The 12,076-nt window shown below is 37.5% G+C and overlaps 1 protein-coding gene across 3 annotated transcripts; it reads right to left on the reverse strand.

Moving 5' to 3' along the window:
* Positions 1-11: 11 nt before the first annotated feature.
* Positions 12-9,167, reverse strand: LOC122077443 (phosphoglucan phosphatase LSF1, chloroplastic). Of its 3 annotated transcripts, none has more exons than XM_042643393.1 (10): positions 8,641-9,163; positions 8,373-8,479; positions 6,624-6,969; positions 5,166-5,237; positions 3,883-4,004; positions 3,173-3,388; positions 2,581-2,686; positions 2,277-2,389; positions 681-825; positions 12-480 (listed from the first exon to the last, which is right to left on the reverse strand). In XM_042643393.1, the coding sequence occupies exons 1-10, from the start codon at positions 8,956-8,958 to the stop codon at positions 361-363; spliced, it is 1,665 nt and encodes a 554-aa protein (XP_042499327.1). In that variant the 5' UTR covers positions 8,959-9,163; the 3' UTR covers positions 12-360. The 3 variants fall into 3 exon arrangements, with proteins under 3 accessions (XP_042499327.1, XP_042499326.1, XP_042499328.1); XM_042643392.1 differs by having other exon boundaries at positions 6,624-7,083; XM_042643394.1 differs by lacking the exons at positions 12-480; positions 681-825 and adding an exon at positions 845-1,418 and having other exon boundaries at positions 6,624-7,083; positions 8,641-9,167.
* Positions 9,168-12,076: the final 2,909 nt, after the last annotated feature.

Genomic DNA, 12,076 nt, shown 5'->3' on the forward strand with positions numbered 1-12,076 from the left:
TCACCTACTTAGGGACTGAAAAAAATATTGAAGATATGGGAACCCACAAAAAGTATGTCTAATAATGACAAAAGGGAACTCAAAAATTACATCCTTAGAGGATGCAATAGTAGCATGAAACCATTATTGATACAAGTTGTTCGACCTCAATCTATGGATTGACACTACATGCACCTCCTTGGGAAGCTGCTGCAGCAGGCCATCTTGGATGTTCTATGAAAGAATTGGCTCCATGACATTATGACAGATTTGCCATGGTTGCTATGCAAAGCTGCGACCTCAGTCATTACAACTTTCATATCTACAGATGACATTGCGTGTAAAATAGAACAATATTAGCGGAAACAATGTACCATATACTCATTTGGGAGCTAGCCTTATCGGACAGATATAGAATGCAATACATCGAGCTGCTTTTGCCAACATAAAACGTTCTGTTTCTGTCAGTGGTCTCTCAATCACCTTTACAATCATGGCATCCTGCAAATTAAACAGACATAAGTAAAAATCATCAGCAGCAGAAATTGGATGTTTAAAAATGGCCTATTCTTGATCCTCCTGGGAATCTCATGTTTTCTTCTCAAAAAGATTGGTTAATTTTTCTGCTTGTTACCTCCCTTTGCCCTTCTGTAGTATCCCTTTCATGATTTGAGGCAATCCTAAATTATAAGAACACTTACCTTTGGCTGTTGCCGGACCTTAGGCCTCACACTGGCAATATCCCCCACTACTATTACATTGTTAACATTTCCCCGTTCATCACTTTCTGTTGGTGAAGATGTTGAGTTCCTCCAATTCCCATTGGTAATGAACTTATAGTAGTACCTGAAGGGTAACGAAGGCAATTTATTTCTAGAAATTAGCCAATAATCAAAATGTCATATAAAGCACTTGCAACATAACCAACAAAGCACCAATGCCCTTGGCTTCCTCAGTGGTCAAAATCTTATGTTGTATCTTGGGAACCAGGGATCAAGTATTGGTACCTCAAAGACCTAAAAAGCATAACCAACAAACGCTGTGCTGAAGTTTTAAGGTGTCACATTTATTGCTAAATGATAATGAGCAATACTTGCTACTGTGTTGGTGTTCCTTGAACAAGACCTTTCCCCCTTTTTTAAATTAAAAAGTGAGATTATCGGGGATCACTCTCACTCCTCTCCCGAGATCTTTCTTTTTAGGGACTGAATCCACCCAGAAGGATTAAATGACATTCAACAGTGGTAAGACTTCAACTGAGATTAGGCAGAAAGCACTACATATCACATAACCTGGGCAACTATAATAAAGTAACAATTTTATGATCTATTAAAGACAGCTTGTGACCTGGTACAGAAAAATGCTACCACATACATTACCTCAGGCTAAAAGGTAATGGTAGATTTGAGCTAAAGCCGACTTTCCTTGCTTAAATCTACCTACAAACATTTTCCACCAGGAAATTTCCCTTTCATAAATAAAGGACCTGTCACATCCATAAGCATATACTCATTTACAGCAGCCTACATAATCACATCTCTCAAGGAACTTTTCTCAGTTAGTCTGCTTTTATGTGTGGATGCGCCTGAATAAAATACAATATTCCACATCAACTATATTTAATCACAATGAAGTGATGACCCTAGTATAGGAGAGCACTTACATAATCAACTATCTTTAATAAAGACAACTAAAATTATTTGAAGTGCAAAGCTAAAAGCAAAGCCAGGTCAGCTGTAACATTGATCAGATTATGCTTAGCCTTTGTAGAACCACTTAGTGATGGTCGAATCTTATTAAGGTACAAATTGACAATCTCCACTCCAAGGGAAGGAATTAAAATGCAGGTTAATTATTGCTTAACATATGCTATACGGCAAGCACTAAATGTCATGCCCAAATTTGCATGCACATTATCTGCATCTACTTTCCAGCTCTAGATTATAAAACCATTCATTATATGCATGACTACAGTAATAACTAAAGTTCTCAAGGTGACAAAGCGCCCTAGGCATGCAGTATGTGGCTTATGTAACAATCAATGAAAATTTTATATAATTATGCATATATGCAACATAGAAGCCATATCAATGCAATATTATATAATTATGCTAGTGATGACCTAATATGATAAAAGCAACGCATAATAGAAAAGTATAGGATATAGTATAAGCAAATTCATCGGAAAATAAAGCAATAAACATAAATTAAGTTCTAAGCACTGCAGACGCTTAGAACTTCAGATTCCTTCAAAGGAGAGAAAAGAAAAATAAGGTTAAAAAGCATATCAAACTTACTTCCCATGTGCAAGTCTAACTTCGGCTTCATATTTAGATCCACCCTTGTGGACTGCTTTAATTGGTTCTTTCCAATTTCCAGTAAAATCTCCAACCAATTGCACATCCTCCCCCTATATAACACACAAAGAGCAATTGATATGAAAATGTATTACCATTCTATAAATAATTGATTATACAACACAACTCAGTCTTATCCCATCTAAATGGGGTTGGCTATAAATAATTGATTATAGGAAGCTCAATGTGATTTAACCTCCTCTCTCCAAGTTCAGACTCTAAAAAAGTTGAAATGAAGCTCTACCTCTTGGCCATTCCAAACAAAAGTCACAGCATGGGTTGCAGGTCCATCATGCCTTCCATTTTCTGCCATGGCAATAAGATCCCATGTTGCCCAGGCAATTGCTGGTCTGCATTCAAAAATCCATTGTAAGGCTGTGTCTATCTAAACAGACAAACAAGTATTAAAACAATCTATAAGAATCGGACAGTATTTTTAATCCGATATACGCCGGGCCAATTAATCCTCAAGCAACCATCACTAGTCCTTATCTTATCATCCAAAGTTCATTCCCACTCCACCAATTTACAAGAATTTAAAATGGACAAATCATCTAACTTGCATAAATCATACCTATTACAGCACACATATGGGTTAGATAGTGATGAGTTGACAACTTAATGCAAGTACAAACCAAGAAGGTTAGACATTATGGAAGCCAATTGTCGATATAAACGAACTCATCTTTTTGTTATATCAAAGCAATGATCCTTTACAGAGAAGGCAAACTGAGACACACGCTCCAGCCAATTTAGAAATTCAACACCATTATCAGATTATTCCATGTTACAATCACATTTAAAGAAGATATGAGTGTCAGGTTTGACAACAGAACCTGTCAGGCCTGCAGGAGTGCAACCCAGTGACAAAATTGTAAGCAGCATGAAGCGAAGTGTCTGTCATCCAGTGCAAGTATGCAATCACACAAGCTGGGGATCTATCAAACCCAGTGGTACAAGTCACAAAGACTCGAAGGTTTTTTTTCAATAGTCGTAGTAGAAGCCCCACAGAAAATGGAAGTTTCTTCCTCAAGTCAAAAGAATCCACCTCCCTGCAAAAGAAATAAAATCAATGAATTTTACCATCAACCTATTATTACCAGCAACTATGGCACAACCAAGAAAATATGTATGAATATGGCAGTAATTTCAAGCATTTATAGATAAAACAGAAAATATCAAAGAAAAGATTGAAATCTTCTGGAGGAAAAACCACACAATCAAAAAGGGGGGGGGGCTCTTTTACAGAATCACAAGGCATATATAGTCAGTCAATCACAAATAAGAAGCTGAAAACAGATTGCAATAGCAAACAAAGCCTAATAAATCCATTGGCCATGGAAAACCATATGATGATAAAAGAAATCTAGGACTTCCTACAATTCCATTTTCCATTAGATCGGTACTTCCTTCCTCAATTGAAAAATTATCAATATATATTACATATATCCATCAAGAGGCTAGACATGCACCACTAGTGTGAGCATCACTTCAGTTAATTATCAAACGTGGCATAACAAAACTTCATTAAAAAAATATGAATTACCTTATAGGATAATTGATCATAAGGATATTAAATCGGTGGCAAGCATCATTGATTGATTCGGAATTGATTCCCCAATTTGTGGCCTCAATTTCACTCTGGAAATTCAGTACAGCAGTGACTCCCTGATGCAACATGACTTCAACTGTTAAAACTAAAGCAGTGAGAGAGAATATCACTATACAAGATGAACAGACACATGTGCACACACACACAGAGCTGCTATAACAAGATTTTAACTTTAAAGCATCTCGCATCCATGTGACCTTGGCAAAGAATTGACACTGGCAATTGGCAAATGACCATAATCTCAAAGCCCCAAGAAACATCTTAACAATAAACCTCCGTGCTAGTACCAGCAAAGGAGTTGGATGATCATGGAAAACTATCAAGCAAGATCTTCAACCTTGGTAGACAAAATATGAGTTTCTCCAATGAACTGTGTAATTCTCGAAGATCTATGAAGACGCAAAAGCTTGGAACAAGGTGAAGGGAAGCTATTGTTTGTCACTTCGCACTATAAGGAGTGGGGGGGGCAACCAATGTTAGTAGTAAAGACAAATTTTACCACCCAAGAGTCAAATCCACATGTCATGAGAGAATCTAAGTTCCTGGAGGAAGTTGACGATCTTTGTTCCTAGGTTTCAATAATGGTAGTTTTTTCCCTGACCTTACGCAAGCAGCAGATCAGCTGTTGCTTTAATTGCTCATGTGGCTTCTTGATACAAAGCAAATATGATGAACCTCCAAAGTAAATCCTCAATAGAAATTGTGCAAGACCACCAACCAGTACCAAACAAAATCTAAATTCTCTGTAGTTCAAGGAAGCAAGGGGTACAGAAACTCCATGAAATAATGAAGCCAAAAAAAATGTAAAGCTAAAATTCACAAGGATCCTATATCATAAATCAGAGTTGATGCATAGAATATGGTTGATGTGAAGGTCTTCAGGTATAACCACAATAGAAAATTACTCAAGTGATGATTTTATGTGATTACATCATATATTGGTTCATGCAGCATCTACAGATAGGCTGCGTGTTTCAATAGTAAAGAACCATATAAACATGAACATGAAAGTGTACACCTAACATGGAAACAGACACAGGTGTTATTTTGTTGAGTCTCAAGCATCAATGAGATCAAGTGACAGACATACAAAAGTACATAGATATAAGCATTCAAAGCATAATCTATTGTGTGGTCTCTATAGCAGAGGTTTGAACAGCAAAAAATTGGAATGGAAGGAGTGATGTGCTTGACACAAAAAGGTTCATAGCATATACCGCAACACTAGACAAAGTCTCCACATCTGCTACTGTTTGTATGCATGATCCCACGTATATTTGCTCAGTAATCTGTAGACAGATCAAAAGCAATAGAAAATGAGCAAATAATAAGATACTTACAGAAACAAGATTTATGGCATTATGTTCAAATAATAAATGGAATAATTTGAAATTTTAGTGTTCAGATGACATCCATTTTACAAAGTTCAAATCCAAAAGGAAAACTTGTTGGAATTGGTAAAAGCTTTTCGAACAGAAATGTATCAAGCGTGAATCAATCATTCCTATGATTCTTGGATAGAAAAATACACAAAAGGTACGTTTGCTGCCATTTTGAAATGATTAAGAATTGCCGAAGTAATGTCTAAACCCAATGATTCAACACAACAATAGAGGATCCATGAACAAGAAGACACCACGTGTGTGCAGCTTCACGCCTTCACCCAATGAGCTGTGAGTGGTTCATTGCGTGAAACTGCGTTTGAACCCAGGTCTGCCACATAAACATGCACATAAATCAATCCATTAGATTTACATAACAGCAATTACTATATAGACACATTAATATATTTAGTCATCATGGTACTATATAAACACACTATATGAATAACTAAAGCATAAAAGTAAAAACAGACCAACATGCTTTTAGGATTTCAGAGAAGTTCAAGAAGTGATTCTAGAAAACAAAACCATTTTTTTATTCTCTTATTATGAGACAATCACAATTCAACCACCAGGACTGGACTGACTTTGAACAAGTAAACTGTTTCCAGCAAAATGGCTTTTCAAGTGTTAGAACACCCACAATTAAGACTAGTTGATGGTTTGGCAGTCCAACCATCCGGTTCAGCACAGCTTTAGAAAAAATTTCTATGGAATAAGAAGCCAACAAAACAAATATAATTAAACTGTTATTTTATTTCTACCTCATTTTCTTTTTCTCCTAGTGTTCCCAATTGTTATAGTATGTCTATCATATTCACCATTTATAGTGCTCCCAACCTTTTCATAATTATCAGCACTTCTGATAGTTCCATTGCTATTCCAGTTACACCATTGCAGCATCCAAAGTCATTTGGAATCACTATCTCTAAGATCCTATTTTTGGGTTGAAGACAACATAAATATGCCACTATATCTCTGACATACAGTCACACTGATTAGCAGCCATCCAGCAAAAGATGACTTTGACATACTCTTGACAATTAAGATAGACTGCAAAATAAGACAATTACAATCATCCATACACACAACAGTGGGAAGTAATTCACTTGAATCCCAACGAGTGACCTACATATGAACCAAAAAACAATCACATAATAACAAATAATCCAATGAATTCCTCTTGGGAGTGGGGAGCTAATGACCAGTGTGAAATAATTTCTTGTCACATTAAGAAGTAGCACAACTCTTATTGGAGCAAGTATAGTGCATAAAACAAGCAGATCCACGCACCTTGCTATATTGCATACCAAGTGAGTGATTATAATAAATCTCTCCTTTAGATCGATCAAGTGCTTTAATATATTCTTCCAAAGGGAAACTCCCATGAGCCCATTCAACATCTCCAGACTCTTCCTCAGAGAAAATGCAAACAAGTTGGCTAATTGGTGCAATAAGAAAGCTACTCTGCTTTTGCAAGTCAAGATATTGATTTTGATCATTCAAAAGCTTCCATCCTTTTGAGCTTAGAAACTTTGAGGAAAACGTGATAAATCCCGAATTGCCACTGGTCTCAGATGACGACTGCAAATGGGAAGCCAATATAGTTTTATTCCATGTAGCCATAGGAAGACGACCTCTGTTGAACAAAACATCGGTGTCACTCATAAGAAGCAGCTGTTGAATTGGAAAAGGATAGAAGGGCCTCTCAAGGACCAAGCTAAAAGATTCTCCTTTCTCATCCAGCAGCTTGCTGCAGAGACATTAACCATTGCGAAAATAACCAACTGAGGTCAGATATTTTCAAACCAAAAAAAAAAAATTCTACTACTAATTTAGATGAGTACCAAAAAGAAATGCAATGGGGTATTTTCACCAGCCAACAAAGCAAACTTGAGGTTGCAGAAACAGGTTCCAAGTCCCTCCTGTGGACACTTCTAGGATATTCGATACCCTGAGTATAGGTTAATTGGATGGTTCTAATAATCAAACAGGTACCTTTTGAACATTAATTGGGGCAGCCTAGGAAAGGGCCATGTAGTGGATGATCCTCATAGATTAATCAAGGTGATTATAGGTATGCTAATAAAAAAAATATTTGCTGCTTGAATAGACAGGTTCCAAGTCTCAAACCATGGATACTTCTAGTAAATAATGGAGGCCAATGGATGGTTAGAACAACATATCTTTTGAACATTGATCAGACAGTCCAGGAAAGAGCATTGTAGTTGATAATTACGATAATCTCATCAGTGCGATCTTAGGGTATGGCTAATCAAACAGATTATTGACCAAATAGTTGACCATATGGTGTCTTGATGGGTAATGCACTCTTTTCGGAAAGTAATACTCAAAATATCTTCATTTAGTAGGCTGTAGAAATAATCTTTTCATCTCTCCTTATGTCCTCATCCCTAATTAGATACTTCTAGAAGAATCGTATATGATTTCATTAAAACAAAAAATTACATATAAACACAACCAAGTTTGCCAACCAAATTTATCAGCTTTCCTGGAGGGGAGTATAAAAGTTATGTTTGCCAATTCAAGATTCACTTCATATGAACTATAAACATATCCTCAAGAGAAAACAGATGCAGGAGTGCACATGGGAGAGGGATGGGAGAGAAAGAAAAGAACAATTCAAAGACAAGTTTTCACATGACTCGATGAGTATAGTAATAGCAGGAATACAAAATAGGGGGCTACAATAAATGGAAGATTGCAAATACACATCATGCTTCTTGCAGGATTACTTACATTATCCATCATAAACATCTCAGCACATCTATTATCTTCTTTCTCACAGCTACTGTCAACATTAACAACTTTGTTCTGTATGCAGTATGTATTTCTAGTTAAAGAACAAATCGGATATCCCCAACCTATTATTTAGCTTGAAAGACCATAGATATTGGTAATCAATTACGAATATATATCAATAATGTCTTTCCATAACTCTCCATGTCAAACCTTAACAAGGAACTAGACATTTATGAAGTACATGGAATGATAAAAATCAATAGCAAGTAAAATCCATACAGTGTATCCCCGAAGTCTTTGATCTCAAGAAGCGTGCCATTTGGTGCATTACTTGCCCGTTTCAAAGTGTCACCTACCATGATTATTCTTGATTTCTCGGCATTTCCCTACGAACAGGATTTAAAATGTCAATAATCACACAAGAACAGTATAAACCATTCGTCAAGATAAGTAAATGAATCCAATTCAATCGAAAACAGTGAAGGCCATTTTCATCAAAACCAGAAACTCTGGAATCAAAGATTCAGATGCAGCAAAAGGAACAGACCCCTTTCTTGAGAGCATGAACGAAGACCCTCCCGTCGACGGAAAGCGCGAAGCGTATTCCAAGTGGCTTCCCAAGTGTGACCATGTACTCATTAAGATTCAAGTCAAACGAAGGGCGTTTTGCCGTTGCATAAATCCTTGTGACTCTTCTACCGAAATGGAGATTATTAACCCCAAAACCTTCCTTAACCAAACTCAAATTTCTACCCCAAAAAGAAGAATCAAATGGAGGTTGAGCAACCTTCTCCATAGCATTAAAATTGCAGAGAAATGAAGATTCATTGGAAAACATACAATTAGATAGTTGCAGAGAAGACATGGCATGTGAATTAAAGAAGAATTCAGTAAGATTTCTTCGATAAATCAAGAAAACGAAGTGTCGGGATCTGGTTCTACTGTTGTCTACTCTGTCTTCATGTGTTTTTAGATTTTCGATGTAGTTAGAGAGAGTTGAGAGCTGGAACTAGAGAGAGAGTGAGGTTCGCGCTTCTTCTGGGAAGTTGGGGAAGAGAAGTCAGAGATTCAGAATGCCATCATTAACATACGGTGATGCGTTGGAAATCACATGATAATAGCTCCATGATGGTGCCGCGTGGCATGTTACTCTCTAAAAAGTACTTTTATGAGATGGTCACGTAGGATATTTAGCTCCACAACGGCCTTCCCCTCTCACTGACAACTGGAGGAAAAGAAGTTCCTATTGGTTGTTTAAGATGGCCACCGGCTCGATTCGAATCAGAATCGAATGGGGACAACTGACTTTGTCTACTTCCTTGAGATATGCATTGGGAGCGTTTCTTTTGTTTGTCTGCTCTGAGCGCCTGAGTTGGAAATTGGGGTATCGTAGGGTTAGAAACTTAGGGTTACGAAAACGCGCATTGGGCGTTTGAAACTCACGCGCAGAGCTTGTGATCTCCGTTCTCTATGGTGTCAAGTTAAGGCCCCACATCATTGTTGCATTAATTAGTTAATCAGGCCTCATAAGCTTAAGTATGGACACACATTTATATTCCGTTGGTTGATTATCGGATTGTAATTGGGGTAAGTTAATCGGGTTGATTGGATCTGATTATAATCAATCATTAAACAAGTTAATTGGGCTTTAAGGGGATTGTAAGTACGTCGTAAACAAGTTGATCAAGCTATAAATGAACTAATTGGACTATAAACATTCGATCCCAACCAGGTGCCCATTAGGTTACAGTCTAGACTCTAGGCCGTGTAGTTAGGTGGAAGTGTTTTTTTTTTTTCTAATCCTACTCCCTAAGAGTGATTTATGGGAGTAGAGTGGAGGTTGGTAATGGGGCATAAGCTCTCTCTCAACGGAGAACCTGGGCATTGCGAATCACATCTTGCATAGTTCAAGCTCCCTCTCAATGGAGATCTCCTTGCTTTTTCCTTGGGTAAAGCTGTAGAACATCGAGATTGTAGGGCTTCAGACATAAAGTGTAGTAGGGGTTCACAAAAGGATGTAGCGACAAGATGTGATTAGTGTTCAGATCCTCACCAACTCTCTAGCCCTCTAACGCACATCCGATGGCTGAGAGGGCCTTGGGGTGCATGTAGGTCTTTCCTAATTATCAGATTCACGTTGGAGGGGCTAGGGGAATTTGGATCATCTGCACATACATTCAAGTGAACGTACATATTAGGATCCAACACTTGTCTCTTTTGCTTCCATATATACCCTTCTTCACTATATAAATGGAAGAAAGTGAAACATGCATTGGATCCTCGTATATACATCCATGTGAGCATAAGTGTAGAGAATCGAGTCTCATGTTGGGAAGGATCTGGATCCTTGAGATTGTATCAGCTGCATGAGTGGGTGATATTAGGGTTGCAGCAGCTACGTAAGTGGGAGATGGTCTTTGCAATCACATAGTTTCACATTATTATTAGTAAGGTCTTACCTATTCAAATATTTCCCCAGTGAGTTGATTTTTTTTTGACAATTTGAAATCATTGCAATCATATGTTGAGAAATCAAATTGATTTAAAATTTAACACATGACCGGGTTATGACTTGGAATATCGGATCGCAATCTACAAAATCGCCCAATTTAAATTTGAATCGAAGGCCAATTCTAATAACAAAATCTCACATTCTTGTGGTTAACTTCTTCATTTTGATCACCAAGAACACTTAAAATATAAAGAGATTCTTCGATTTCTGTGGTTATCGTAGTGTGGATGAGGCTTTTTTTTTTATATAGGTAAAGAGGAAAATAGGTAATAGCTAGGAGACTTGAACTCGAGACCTAGTGAGTATGGATTTTTTACACACCAAAACTCACCAACTACGTTAGGTAATTGTTGTTGTGTGGATGAAACTTTATTTCTTATTCCTAGGTCATCTACCTCTTATCATCCTGTCCACCAATATCACACATCCCTCGTTGCCCCTATGAATTCTTAGTTTCTATGCTCTGGATGCTGGTAGGAAGCTTCTTCTAGTTGCCACTGATGATCATCTCTTTTCAGCTATGCTTTAGTTGATGAAACCCTTGCTCTATTACTTGGTCTTTGGTTAAGAGTCAATACTAATTTGAGCCATGTTACATTACGGGTGCTCCCCACATGGTAACCACCCCAAGTCATTTCTCACCCTCAATCCCACACAAACACCATGTTAAAAGACTTAGAGGTGTGTCAACTTGGCGATGGAGGGTGGGAAATGATGAGGTGGGGCAATCATCATGTGGGGTGGTGATGTAGAGTCATTACATTTCATCAATTGGTGAAGCTTATCTAGGTTTTTAAATTTTGACTATAAATAATCTGGGAAAAAAATTGACTGCTGTCAGTAAACCTAATTGGCAGCCAATGAAATAAAAAAATTCAACTTTTCTTTTGATTCATGAATACCATCCTAGATTTTGATATTTTCAAAAATATATTTTTAGATTCCATTTCATTCGCAATCAACGGATAACCCTCCCCTCTCTTCCGGAAAAAAATCGTCTGCAATTCCGATCTCGTACAATTTCATGCAATACCACCTTCAGGCGGTGACACATGTATTGATACCAATATAATGGCCCATATCTGATTTAAATATCTTTTCACTGATTTAATGTTTTATTAGTTGTACCAGATCTGGGCCATTGTATTGGTATCAATACATGTGTCACCGCCTGAAAATGATATTGCACGGAATTATACGAGATCGAAATTGCAGACGATTTCAACCCCTCTTCCCCATCAACAAGGTGGCTACACCTAGCCATGAGAGAGGAAAATGGACGTAGCTAATGAGCATTATCACCACTTAAATGTAACGTGACGCACATTTCACTAGATATAGAGAAACGTGACACTCATGCATTAGCCACTGATGGAAAAAGGCATGGTTCATCGTCATTCGTCAATTCCCAAACTCATTATAGGTTATAGGTGGGAAGGCAATTGGACAAAACCGAAAAGTCCTCTCCCCC

Source organism: Macadamia integrifolia, chromosome 4, assembly GCF_013358625.1.
Source record: "Macadamia integrifolia cultivar HAES 741 chromosome 4, SCU_Mint_v3, whole genome shotgun sequence".
Lineage (NCBI taxonomy): Eukaryota > Viridiplantae > Streptophyta > Magnoliopsida > Proteales > Proteaceae > Macadamia > Macadamia integrifolia.

Bases quoted from the DNA above. Each gene is read 5' to 3' on its own strand.
- LOC122077443 (XM_042643392.1), bottom strand. From the start codon at position 8,958: ATGTCTTCTCTGCAACTATCTAATTGTATGTTTTCCAATGAATCTTCA. The intron at 3,389-3,882 runs GTAATTCATATT...TTTCTTTTGCAG, and splicing joins ATGATCAATTATCCTATAAG to GGAGGTGGATTCTTTTGACT. The intron at 2,687-3,172 runs GTTCTGTTGTCA...TTTTGAATGCAG, and splicing joins CACTCCTGCAGGCCTGACAG to ACCAGCAATTGCCTGGGCAA.